At 48.7% G+C, this 14,290-nt stretch overlaps 1 protein-coding gene across 1 annotated transcript in view; it reads left to right on the top strand.

The window, feature by feature from the left end:
• adgrb3 (adhesion G protein-coupled receptor B3) overlaps positions 1–14,290 on the top strand; it is a 920,563-nt gene that overhangs the window by 836,157 nt on the left and 70,116 nt on the right. Inside the window, exon 26 of the mRNA XM_070884862.1 lies at positions 3,013–3,108. Within this exon, the coding sequence (XP_070740963.1) occupies positions 3,013–3,108 (96 nt within the window). The remainder of the gene's footprint in view (positions 1–3,012; positions 3,109–14,290) is intronic.

Below are 14,290 nucleotides of genomic sequence, written 5' to 3'. Positions count from 1 at the left end.
AGGGACCTGGGGGTCCTTGTGCATGAATCCCAAAAATTTAGTTTGCAGGTGCAGCAGGTAATCAGGAAGGCGAATGGAATGTTGGCCTTCATTGCGAGAGGGATGGAGTACAAAAGCAGGGAGGTCCTGCTGCAACTGTACAGGGTATTGGTGAGGCCGCACCTGGAGTATTGCGCGGATTTGGTCACCTTACTTAAGGAAGGATATACTAGCTTTGGAGGGGGTACAGAAACGATTCACAAGGCTGATTCCGGAGATGAGGGGGTTACCTTATGATGATAAATTGAGTAGACTGGGTCTTGACTCGTTGGAATTCAGAAGGATGAGGGGTAATCTTACAGAAACATTTAAAATAATGAAAGGGATAGACAAGATAGAGGCAGAGAGGTTGTTTCCACTGGTCGGGGAGACTAGTGGTCGGGGAGACTAGAACTCGGGGGCACAGCCTCAAAATACGGGGAGCCAATTTCAAACCGAGTTGAGAAGGTATTTCTTCTCCCAGAGGGTTGTGAATCTGTGAAATTCTCTGCCCAAAGAAGCAGTTGAGGCTAGCTCATTGAATTCATTCAAATCACAGATAGATAGATTTTTAACCAATAAGGGAATTAAGGGTTATGGGGAGCGGGCGGGTAAGTGGAGCTGAGTCCACGGCCAGATCAGCCATGATCTTGTTGAATGGTAGAGCAGGCTCGAGGGGCTAGATGGCCTACTCCTGTTCCTAATTCTTATGTTCTTATGGTAGTAATCAGGACTGGGCAATTTGGCCCCTTTCAGTTTTCTGTTCTTCGGGCAAGGAGCTGACAGCAATTGTAGTTCTCCCCCACACTCTTTGATGCCAGTCATGTCATTGGAAGCCAGGGTGGCCGAAATAGCGGTATCGCCCCATTTGGGGCGGTAACCTTTCCCGAGGACGGACATTCTGTGCCCAACACAGAGGTCCCGCCCCGGAAGCGAAATTGGGCTTGCACCACCCCTGACAGGAAGTGGAGCGCAACATCGCGCGCTCTCGGGGCCGCTACCTGGGCGAGCTTCAGAGCGCTACACGGCCTCTCCGCCTAGTGCCAACGCGTTCTGCGGGCCCTCCCCTTGCATTCAAAGGGAGGAGCGCCGCGAACTCTGCAGGCCTTTTGATAGGCCTCCACTCGGGCACCGGGGAAGCGGAGAAAAGGAGCGGCAGGGAGAAAGTGGCAGTGCGAACCACCCCTTTAAGTTTCGCCCCGCGATCGGTGTGCGGCCCGGTTCGCCACCCGCCAGGCAGTTTTTGCCGCGGGGTGAAAAGGGGTCGCCGGAAGGCGCAGCGGCCAGCGCTGCTGCTTTCACACTTCCTCGAACACCCGCGCAATTCCGCAGGAGCCGGCCGTGCCCCCTCCCAGGCAGAAACATTTTCGCGGCCCATTAGCGCCCCCCGAGGGCACCTAGTGGGAGGAGCACAACGGGAATTTCGCTCGCTGAGACCATCCTGCCCTGTGAAGACTCTCACACCTGTGAGTGTATTTAACCATGGAGCCAGTGGAGGAGCTCAAGGGACATCTGGCTGACTGGAGGGATAAAGAGATGTTAGCAAAAGGAGGCTTCGAAATACGCTGTCAAACATCACACCAAAGGTAGACACACTCTTCAGTGAGAAGCAGGCACGCCCATCCCTCGGATAACTAAATAAATGCCTGTTTTCTTAAAAGCATTATTAAAACACTCTTTTCATGCAGCACTTTCATATTTTAAGTATTAGACAGTATTTTAATTTCGATGGGGGACCATGATGGCTAATCGGTTTGAACAAGGTCCTGCAACGAAAAATGTTTGAGAGCTATTAAGTTAGTGCATGGTCTTGGAGATCAGGCAACATCAATGAAAATAGAATAGAAAAGAGGAGAGAAGGTTTATACCCTTGTCAGAAAAAGGAGGTCATGGCTGCTAATTTCCAAGGAAAGAACTAAACTTGATTGTTTAATGAGGGTGCTTGAGGCGATTAAAGGATGTAATAGGGTGGATAGACGGAGACTCTGGTGTATAGGGTCCAGAACAAGAAACCATCAGCTTAAAATTAGAGGTGGGCAATGAGGGATGATGTCAGGAAGCACTTCTTCACACAGAGGGTAGTGGAAATCTGGAACCCTCACCCCCAAGCAGCTGTTGAGGCCGGGGGGTGGGGGGGCAATTTAAAATTTAAAAACTGAGATTGATATATTTTTGTTCGGCAAGGGTATTAAGGGTTATGGAACCAAGGCGGATCAATAGAGTTAAGATACAGATCAGTCATGGTCTTATTGAATGGCGTAACAGGCTCGAGGGGCTGAATGGCCTCCTCCTGTTCCTATATAGGCATAGACATAGAAACATAGACATAGAAAATAGGTGCAGGAGTAGGCCGTTCGGCCCTTCTAGCCTGCACAGCCATTCAATGAGTTCATGGCTGAACATGCAACTTCAGTACCCCATTCCTTAGTTGCGGCTTTAAATTGATAAAACTTAAGTGAGGAAATATACTGATGATATAAGCCATACTGTCACTGATATTCTTGCAGACCATAGACCGACATAATGGTGCAACGTGTAACCCATATTTTGTGCTGTCTATGATGTTGGATGTAAAACAATTCAAATGCTTCAATGCTGGGCACCTGGGAGTAGGGCCAAAGACCGCCCTAAGTGGAGGAAGTGCATCCGGGAGAGCACTGAGCACCTCGAGTCTCGTCGCTGAGCGCATGCAGAGATCAAGCGCAGGCAGCGGAAAGAGCGTGCGGCAAACCAGTCCCACCCACCCCTTCCCTCAACGACTATCTGTTCCACCTGTGACAGGGACTGTGCTTCTCATATTGGACTGTACAGCCACATAAGAACTCAGTTTAGAGTGGAAGCAAGTCTTCCTCGACTCCGAGGAACTGCCTGTGATGATGATGTAAAACAATTAGAAGTATGACCAATTGTAAAATTCCTGCAAGTTGTATATGCGTTCATTGTTAGTTGCTGAGTTTCATCAACTTACTTACTGATATCTTTCTGTTGGAACAGGTTCAAGATGCTGTTCGATGCCGGCTGAGGAACTGCCAGGATCCGATAGCTGGGGATGCCACTGGTACTTTTCCAAATGGTCATGCCCGGATCATGGTTAGCGTTGATTTCTTTCTTTATTGTTCTGCTACATCAGCCGGGATGTTACCCGGACCCGCCGCAGGGTAGGGCGGGTTCGGGTCAAACGGCCATTTTACACCCCGCCCCATTTTATACTTCGTTGTCTTCAGTGCAGCCGAAGAGCAGGCGTCCAACTCAAACCCACTCCGTTCTCGTCGGGTGGGTGAAGTTAAAATAGGGCCTGTGTTAGCAGGCTACAGATGAGATAGTTGGATCGCACAGCCCTTTCAAACCACTCTCTCCCCACCCTTTTATTGACAAATCAAGCAGAGCGCAAGGGAGCGGTAAATCTCAAGATGACTTTCCTATGTGTCTTCGCATTTCCATTGCTTTCAGTGACGGAAGAATTGCTGATCTATGCCTCAAAGGACACCTCATCTTACAGAACAAAAATAGACCAGGTTATTATTTTATTGCAAAATTATATCTTGGACCAGGCTTTGCAGTAGCAGGGCATCTAATCGTGTCTGCCGTTAGTTAGACTTGCCCCTGCACCCTTCAGCTCAAAACATTTTTGCCCACTAAGTTGATGAAATTATGAGCTGAAAACGGCGTGGCGAGGGAAACAGAGCATCGGAGACCTGAGTGAGCAGGGAAACCAACAGGGTATCTCCTTAACCAATCAGATTGAAGGACTGAGAAGGAAGATGAATTAAAGGGGGTGAGTTCAATGGCAAATCAGGTACAGGAAAGAGGGGCAGAAAGATTGGAGTATAAAAGCAAAAAAAAATTTTAATTTGATATTTTTAAAATCTCCCTGAAAATTCAGAACCTGAAGGCTGGGACTCCACTCTTGTACTGATTAATTTTCAGTGCCAGAGAGGTTGATTGGCAGTAATTAACACATCACGTCATTTAATGGATACTTACGCTTGTAATTACCAGCCCTAAATATCTGCTGCGGGTTTAGTTCATATCCAAGGCACAAACACAGCAGCTCCATGACATTCAATGCATGTCATTGGTGAGGTAGACAGCGAAATGCCGTTTCACGAAGCTAATGGTGGAGTGGCACAACTCGGATAGAAACTTTTATTGGCATTTAGCCAAGCATCTGCTCCTCACCTGAAGTTGCTGTAGCATTTACATATAAATAACGGGGAGCGCCATTAGCCTCACTGTTATTTTGACAGCTAAACCTGGCCCTATATACCTATGAATGACAGGGTAGATTTTACAAATTTTCATTCGCAGCACGGAGCATGATGCCCCTGTAGGTAAATTGGTCATTTAGGTGAGGGCCAACTCCCCCCAAGATTCCACTGGTAGCTTTCCGACTCAGATCATGGAAGATCCTGCAAGGCCTCCTGACTTCCCCATCCAAGTTTCCAACTGCTGCCCCCATCAACAAAGTTCTGAGGCAAGAGCATGAATTCATAACATCTCAGTGAGACAGTTTTATTTCTCCACAATCATCCCATGAACGGCCTGGCTCTCATTTTAAGGTTATGCCCCTTTGTTCTGGAATCCCCCACCTGAGGAAATAATTTCTCTCTATCTACCCTATCGACTCCTTTAATCATCTTAAACACCTCTATTAGATCACCCCTTAATCTTCTATACTTCAGGGAATACAAGCCTCGAGAGTGCAACCTGTCCTCACAACTTAATAGCCACTCCATCAGACACTCTTTTGCACACCTATAATTAAGACCGGTGGCCCTTATTGAACATACGTGATACTTTCCCCATTCTGTGTAAACTGTGGAACATGGTGATTGGCACCAATAAGGATATTTGGTAAACATATCACTGCTCTTAAACACCTCAATTGGATTACCCCTTTAACTTTTATATCCAAGGGAATACAAGCCTTGTCTGTACAACCTGTCCTCATAATTTAACCCTTTTAGCCCCCCTGCACCCCCTCCATATCATTCTGGTGAATCTACGCTGTACTCCCTCCAAAGCCAACACATCCTTGCTGAGGTGCGGTGCCCAGATCTGAATTCAGTACTTTCAACGATGTGTTTATTGGATGCGTTTATTTGCAATACCTAAAGCTCTGATTGGTCCCCTTGGGTGACAAGTCCTGATTGCTGATTGGGCCCCTTGGAGGACAAGACACACCCAGCGGTTTGTCTGGAATGTGTAATGAGATGCTCCCAGCCTACGTAATCTGACTTTGCAAAGTGTAATTCGAGCCATTCTGACTACCGACTCCAGACAGACCAGAGCTCACTTGGAACAGACAAGGCTCCCTCTCAAGAGTTAAGACCTTCTCCCACCGTCAAACAAGTTCCTGCCCACACCGCCCAAGTTCCTGACCTCCTTCGCCCACCCCCCCCCCCCCGCCTAAGTTCCTGCTCTCTCTCCCTCCGATTCCCTCTCTCCCTCCGATTCCCTCTTTCCCTCCAATTCCCCCTCTCTGTCTCCTTTCGATCTTCTCTTCCCTCCCCCGCGCGCCCCCCCCCCCCCAGCCAGAAGGGATCCAGAACTCCCACAGAGCTGGCGACAGCGTGATCCGCGCTGCACTGCAGCCGCAACGTGGGGGTACTGCGTACGCGCGGCCGGACCCTCGGTAGCAGCGTGCATGCGCAGAAAGTGGCGACAACAACCGCGCGCATGCGTAGAAGGACACAAAAATGTCTGCACTTGAAAAGGGAACTGGAGGGTAGTCAGTAACAAAGTCATTTAAACAACCAAGCGTTGTAGCCCTTCCTGTCTGCTGGCTCCCGTGCCCCTCCCGACAGCACCTTTGGAGCAGGTACAACTTGGGCACTGGGAGCAGGTCTCCAGCTTGCCATCTCAGAGGACAATGGTTTTTTGCTATCGGCCTGTAGAAGAGGAAAGAAATACTTAAAAAAAAATGTTTGATAAAAAATAACCGAATGATGTTGGGAGTGTGTTCGAGGCAATGTCATGCAACAGAAGGGAGTTTTCAGCTATCACGAGATTGCATCTCATCGTTCAGCTGAGACCATAGAGTGTGCAATGCACTCTAAACCATTGTTTTGGTCTTTATATTAATACACAGTGTCATGTTTTGTGACCTTGTGCACAGACCACAATTGGCCCTCTGACCTATCCTCAATAAAGGCAAAAAGACTTGCATTTCTATAGCACCTTTCACAACCTCAGAACATCCCAAGGCGCTTTGCAGCCAATTAATTAATTTTTGACGTGTAGTCACTGATGTAATGTTGTAAATGTGGCTGCCAATACGAGCACGGTTAGCAATGAGATAAATGACCAGACAATCCGTTTGGGTGTTAGTTGAGGAATTTATATTGGCCAGGACAATCTCCGAACACTAGAGTGCAATCATTTGTTACTGTTAACTTGCAGCTGTCAATGATAGCAACTGTTATAGTCCTAAACTCTCCATTTATCTGATGCACAAGTCTCTTGAAGTGAGTTAAAATTGGAATACTTGCAGTAAAATGGGTATCCAAATAAAATTCTCCCAAGTGCATTGCATGCCACACAAGCTAACACGCAGAATTCATTCAGAGAATATTACTTTATGCTGTTCTCAATGCTGTGTGTAATACTTAATCACAGTTCTAAGATGCTTGTCCACTGTGTGAAACTATGAGATACTGAGCCAGTGGGAGTCTGCATATGCCTCACCCTTGACCATCACAGCCTGTCCTGCTTCCAGATACTGGTTCCGTTCTTACACTGTTACAGTGGGGGTGCAACTCACCCCTTTCACAGAGCAGGGATAAAGGAATCAAGACTGTCCCCGTCCAAACAAGAATGGAAAGTGCACATACAGATTAATTAGTGTCCGAATGAGAAAGGCAGGTGTGACCGACCATTCCTCACAATATGGCCAGTTTTACTGAATATTAGTACACCTGTAATGTTACCTTCTCTCTTTTTCAAATGCTGACTGACTGCCAAGATTTTCTAGTTTTAGTTCAGATTTCCAGCGGGACTTCAGTTACCTGGAGAGTCTGGAGAAGCTGGGGCTGTTCTCCTTGGAAGATTAAGAGGCACTTTACTAGAGGTGTTCAAAATCATGAAGAGTAAATAAGGCAAAACTGTGGCAGGGGGGTTGGTAACCAGAGGGCACAGATTTAAGATTATTATTATTTATTATTAAGTTTTATTTATATAGTGCCTTTAACATAGTAAAACGTCCCAAGGTGCTTCACAGCAGTGTTACAGACAAACAGATAAATATGACTGAACCGCATAAGAAGAAATTACAGCAGATGACCAAAAGCTTGTTTAAAGAGGTAGGTTTTAAGGAGCGTCTTACAGGAGGGAAGAGAGGTAGAGAGGCGGAGAGGTTTAGGCAGGGAGTTCCAGAGCTTAGGCTCCAAATTGCTGAAGGCACGTCCACCGATGGTTGAGCAGTTATAATGAGGGATGCTCAAGAGGCCAGAATTTGAGGAGCGCAGACGTCTTGTGGGGTTGCAAGGCTGAAAAAGATTACAGAGATAGGGAGGGGCAAGGCCACAGAGTGATTTGTAAACAAGGATGAGAATTTTGAAATAATTGGCCAAAGAACCAGAAGCAAGAAGAGAAGAACATTTTTAACACAGCGAGTTGTTGTGATCTGGAATGCATGACCTGAAAGGGCAGTGGAAGCAGATTCAATCATAACTTTCAAAGGAGAATTGGATAAATACTTGGAAGGGGATAAATTTGCAGGGCTGTGGGAAAAGAGTAGGGGAGTGGGACAAATTGGGGAGCCCTGTCAAAGAGCCTGTGCAGGCATGATGGGCCAAATGGCCCCCCTTTGTGCTGCATCATTCTGTGATTCACAGTTTTCTTTTTAATTTCAAATATGAATGAATTGTCATTTTTTTACCCATTCTATATTTATGTGCATCACTTCCTGTCCACGCGTATTTGTTTGTTTATTTATTTTAACTTTCCCCCCCCCCCCCCCCGCCCTTTTCACTTCTGTGGTCTTCCTGGGCCATTCAACCCCCCCAGCCGAGAGGGCAGGTAAGCAATCTGTTTCCACAGCTTTTACCAATGCTGCATTGTAACTGTTCGCGAGGAGGTGCGCAACATCAGCCGAGAGTGACTGCCTCTCCATTGGAATGGAGCACTGAAAGCTGAACCAAGCCCATTGGAGATAGGCAGCAAGCATCTCTGCAAACACCCAACTATCTCCTCTGTTCAATTGTGTCTACGCTTTTATAAATCACCACATCACTGACATTTCCAGGCGTTCTGATGCCTAAGGAATTTGCTGAAATGTGGGTTGGTCCAAGTCAGCATGGATTTATGAAAGGGAAATCATGCTTGAAAAATCTTCTGGAATTTTTTTGAGGATGTAACTCGTAGAGTGGACAGGGGAGAACCAGTGGTCTGTGGTGTATTTGGACTTTCACAAAGCTCCACAAGAGATTGGTGTGCAAAATTAAAGCACATGGTATTGGGGGTCATATACTGACGTGGATAGAGAACTGGTTGGCAGACAGAAAGCAGAGAGTTGGGATTAACGGGTCCTTTTCAGAATGGCAGGCAGTGACTAGTGGAGTGCCGCAGGGCTCGGTGCTGGGACCCCAGCTCTTTACAATATATATTAATGATTTGGATGATGGAATTGAGTGTAATATTTCCAAGTTTGCAGATGACACTAAACTGGGTGGCGGTGTGAGCTGTGAGGAGGACGCTAAGAGGCTGCAGGGTGACTTGGACAGGTTAGACGAGTGGGCAAATGCATGGCAGATGCAGTATAATGTGGATAAATGTGAGGTTATCCACTTTGGTGGCAAAAACACAAAGGCAGAATATTATCTGAATGACAGCAGATTAGGAAAAGGGGAGGTGCAGCGAGACCTGGGTGTCATGATTCATCAGTCATTGAAGGTTGGCATGCAGGTACAGCAGGCGGTGAAGAAGGCAAATGGTATGTTGGCCTTCATAGCTAGGGGATTTGAGTATAGGAGCAGGGAAGTCTTACTGCAGTTTTACAGGGCCTTGGTGAGGCCCCGCCTGGAATATTGTGTTCAGTTTTGGTCTCCTAATCTGAGGAAGGACATTCTTGCTATTGAGGGAGTGCAGCGAAGGTTCACCAGATTGATTCCTGGGATGGTAGGACTGACATATGAGGAGAGACTGGATCGACTGGGCCTGTGTTCACTGGAGCTTAGAAGGATGAGAGGTGATCTGATAGAAACATATAAAATTCTGACAGAACTGGACAGGTTAGATGCAGGAAGAATGTTCCCGATGTTGGGGAAGTCCAGAACCAGGGGACATAGTCTAAGGATAAGGGGTAGGCCATTTAGGACTGAGATGAGGAGGAACTTCTTCACTTAGAGAGTTGTTAACCTGTGGAATTCCCTACTGCAGAGAGTTGTTGATGCCAGTTCATTGGATATATTCAAGAGGGAGTTAGATGTTGCCCTTGCGGTTAAAGGGATCAAGGGGTTTGGAGAGAAAGCAGGCAAGGGGTACTGAGGTGAATGATCAGCCATGATCTTATTGAATGGTGGTGCAGGCTCGAAGGGCCGGATGGCCTACTCCTGCACCTATTTTCTATGTTTCTATGACACTGAACTGGAGCACTTCCATTACTTGAAAAAGCTTACCCTTGTCAGACTGTTACATTTTTCATAGTTTGGTGCTGAAAGGAGGACAAACAACCGAAGCGTTTTTAGTTTATATTTACAAAACATTAACTTCCATCACTTTAAAATAAAAATGACAATATAATATTCAGTGACTGAATTCAATCCTTCAACTTTGACTCTCCTGCCCATTAATAACAAAGAGTGCACGAGCCACTTTGATAGCAATGAACCCACAATAAAAATGTATGGTCATTAGAGAATTCCCAGTGTATATTTTGCAAATGTATATCTCAAGGCTGTAATCTCCATTCAGGGGTTAGATTAAATCAAGAAAGTACTTGCATTTCAAAAGTTCACTTTTTAAGAAAGGAGGGAGAGAGAAAACGGGGAATTGTAGACCGGTTAGCCTGATATCAGTTGTGGGGAAAATGTTGGAATCAATGATTAAAGATGAAATAGCAGCGCATTTGGAAAGCAATGACAGGATAGGTCCAAGTCAGCTTGGATTTATGAAAGGGAAATCATGCTTGACAAATCTTCTGGAATTTTTTGAGGATGTAACTAGTAGATTGGACAGGGGAGAACCAGTGGATGTGGTGTATTTGGACTTTCAAAAGGCATTTGACAAGGTTCCACACAAGAGATTGGTGTGCAACATTAAAACACATGGTATTGGGGTAAAGTATTGACATAGATAGGGAACTGGTTGGCAGACAGGAAGCAGAGAGTTGGGATAAACGGGTCCTTTTCAGAATGGCAGGCAATAACTAGCGGGGTGCCGCAGGGCTCAGTGCTATTTACAATATACATTAATGATTTAGATGAAGGAATTGAGTGTAATATCTCCAAGTTTGCAGATGACACTAAGCTGGGTGGCGGTGTGAGCTGTGAGGAGGATGCTAAGAGGCTGCAGGGTGACTTGGACAGGTTGGGTGAGTGGGCAGACGCAGTATAATGTGGATAAATGTGAGGTTATCCACTTTGGTGGCAAAAACACGAGGGCAGAATATTATCTGAATGACGGCAGAAGAGGAAAAGGGGAGTGCAACGAGACCTGGATGTCATGGTACATCAGTCATTGAAAGTTGGCATGCAGGTACAGCAGGCGGTGAAGAAGGCAAATGGCATGTTGGCCTTCATAGCTAGGGGATTTGAGTATAGGAGCAGGGAGGTCTTACTGCAATTGTACAGGGCCTTGGTGAGGACTCACCTGGAGTATTGTGTTTAGTTTTGTTCTCCTAATCTGAGGAAGGACATTCTTGCTATTGAGGGAGTGCAGCAAAGGTTCACCAGACTGATTCCCGGGATGGCAGGACTGACATATGAGGAAAGGCTGGATCAACTGGGCCTATATTCACTGGAGTTTAGAAGAATGAGAGGGGTTCTCATAGAAACATATAAAATATTGACGTGACTGGACAGGTTAGATGCAGGAAGAATGTTTCCGATGTTGGAGAAGTCCAGAACCAGGGGACACAGTCTAAGGATAAGGGGTAAGTTATTTAGGACCGAGATGAGGAGAAACTTCTTCACTCTGAGTTGTTAACCTGTGGAATTCCTTACCGCAGAGAGTTGTCGATGCCAGTTCATTGGATATATTCAAGAGGGAGTTAGATATGGCCCTTATGGCTAAAGGGATCAAGGGGTATGGAAAGAAAGCAGGAAAGAAGCACTGAGGTGATGATCAGCCATGAAATTATTGAATGGTGGTGTGGGCTCGAAGGGCCGAATGCCCTACTCCTGCACCTATTTTCTATGTTTTTATGTGCCTTTCGCATCTTCTGCACATCCCAAGGTGCTTTGACTGTCATTATCATCATCATAGGCGGTCCCTCGAACGAGGATGACTTGCTTCCACATGAGTTCACAGATGTTTCAATGAAGGACCCGATGTTCCAGTCCTGAACTCCAATTGAGATGGTGGAAGATGCTTGCGCGTGGATTTTTTTAACGTGTGGTGACCATTGCACATCAGCCACCACACGGGCTTGACAGAGCTAGGCCTTTATCCAGTGGCAAGGGTTGAACCAGGATGACTGGAGACCTGCTCTGCTGCACGGACCTAGTGCGCATACATATCGCAGTGTGGGCTGGTTCCCCTATCCCCCATTTACTGGTGCCCCTACCTATCCCCCATTTACTGGTGCCCCTCCCTATCCCCCATTTACTGGTGCCCCTCCCCTATCCCCATTTACTGGTGCCTCTCCCTATCCCCCACCACCATTTACTGGTGCCCCTCCCTATCCCCCATTTACTGGTGCCCCTCTCTATCCCCCATTTACTGGTGCCCCTCCCCTATCCCCATTTACTGGTGCCTCTCCCTATCCCCCATTTACTGGTGCCTCTCCATATCCCCCATTTACTGGTGCCCCTCCCCTATCCCCCATTTACTGGTGCCCCTCCACTATCCCCCACCACTATTTACTGGTGCCCCTCCCCTATCCCCCATTTACTGGTGCCCCTCCCCTATCCCCATTTACTGGTGCCCCTCCCCTATCCCCCATTTACTGGTGCCTCTCCCTATCCCCCATTTACTGGTGCCCCTCCCCTATCTCCCATTTACTGGTGCCCCTCCCTATCCCCCATTTACTGGTGCCCCTCCCCTATCCCCTATTTACTGGTGCCCCTCCCCTATCCCCCACCACCATTTACTGGTGCCCCTCCCCTATCCCCCATTTACTGGTGCCCCTCCCTATCCCCCATTTACTGGTGCCCCTCCCCTATCCCCCATTTACTGGTGCCCCTCCCCTATCCCCCATTTACTGGTGCCCCTCCCCTAACCCCCATTTACTGGTGCCCCTCCCCTATCCCCCATTTACTGGTGCCACTCCCCTATCCCCCATTTACTGGTGCCCCTCCCCTATCCCCCATTTACTGGTGCCCCTCCCCTATCCCCCATTTACTGGTGCCCCTCCCTATCCCCCATTTACTGGTGCCCTCCCTATCCCCCATTTACTGGTGCCCCTCCCTATCCCCCATTTACTGGTGCCCCTCCCCTATCCCCCATTTACTGGTGCCCCTCTCCTATCCCCCATTTACTGGTGCCCCTCCCCATCCCCCATTTACTGGTGCCCCTCCCCTATCCCCCACCACCATTTACTGGTGCCCCTCTCCTATCCCCCATTTACTGGTGCTCCTCCCCTATCCCCCATTTACTGGTGCCCCTCCCCTATCCCCCATTTACTGGTGCCCCTCCCCTATCCCCATTTACTGGTGCCCCTCCCCTATCCCCCATTTACTGGTGCCTCTCCCTATCCCCCATTTACTGGTGCCCCTCCCTATCCCCCATTTACTGGTGCCCCTCGCCTATCCCCCATTTACTGGTGCCCCTCCCCTATCCCCCATTTACTGGTGCCCCTCCCCTATCCCCCATTTACTGGTGCCCCTCCCCTATCCCCCATTTACTGGTGCCCCTCCCCTATCCCCCATTTACTGGTGCCACTCCCCTATCCCCCATTTACTGGTGCCCCTCCCCTATCCCCCATTTACTGGTGCCCCTCCCTATCCCCCATTTACTGGTGCCCCTATCTATCCCCCATTTACTGGTGCCCCTCACCTATCCCCCATTTACTGGTGCCCCTACCTTACACCCATTTACTGGTGCCCCTCCCCTATCCCCCATTTACTGGTGCCCCTCCCCCATTTACTGGTGCCCCTCCCCTATCCCCCATTTACTGGTGCCCCTCCTCTATCCCCCATTTACTGGTGCCTCTCCCTATCCCCCATTTACTGGTGCCCCTCCCCTATCCCCCATTTACTGGTGCCCCTCCCCTATCCCCCATTTACTGGTGCCCCTCCACTATCCCCCACCACTATTTACTGGTGCCCCTCCCCTATCCCCCATTTACTGGTGCCCCTCCCCTATCCCCATTTACTGGTGCCCCTCCCCTATCCCCCATTTACTGGTGCCTCTCCCTATCCCCCATTTACTGGTGCCCCTCCCCTATCTCCCATTTACTGGTGCCCCTCCCTATCCCCCATTTACTGGTGCCCCTCCCCTATCCCCTATTTACTGGTGCCCCTCCCCTATCCCCCACCACCATTTACTGGTGCCCCTCCCCTATCCCCCATTTACTGGTGCCCCTCCCTATCCCCCATTTACTGGTGCCCCTCCCCTATCCCCCATTTACTGGTGCCCCTCCCCTATCCCCCATTTACTGGTGCCCCTCCCCTAACCCCCATTTACTGGTGCCCCTCCCCTATCCCCCATTTACTGGTGCCACTCCCCTATCCCCCATTTACTGGTGCCCCTCCCCTATCCCCCATTTACTGGTGCCCCTCCCCTATCCCCCATTTACTGGTGCCCCTCCCTATCCCCCATTTACTGGTGCCCTCCCTATCCCCCATTTACTGGTGCCCCTCCCTATCCCCCATTTACTGGTGCCCCTCCCCTATCCCCCATTTACTGGTGCCCCTCTCCTATCCCCCATTTACTGGTGCCCCTCCCCATCCCCCATTTACTGGTGCCCCTCCCCTATCCCCCACCACCATTTACTGGTGCCCCTCTCCTATCCCCCATTTACTGGTGCTCCTCCCCTATCCCCCATTTACTGGTGCCCCTCCCCTATCCCCCATTTACTGGTGCCCCTCCCCTATCCCCCATTTACTGGTGCCCCTACCTATCCCCCATTTACTGGTGCCCCTCCCCTATCCCCCATTTACTGGTGCCCCTC

The sequence above is a fragment of the Pristiophorus japonicus genome, chromosome 7, assembly GCF_044704955.1.
Source record: "Pristiophorus japonicus isolate sPriJap1 chromosome 7, sPriJap1.hap1, whole genome shotgun sequence".
NCBI lineage: Eukaryota > Metazoa > Chordata > Chondrichthyes > Pristiophoridae > Pristiophorus > Pristiophorus japonicus.
The sequence above is the reverse complement of the archived record's forward strand: the minus strand, read 5'-3'. Positions and strand labels throughout refer to the sequence as shown.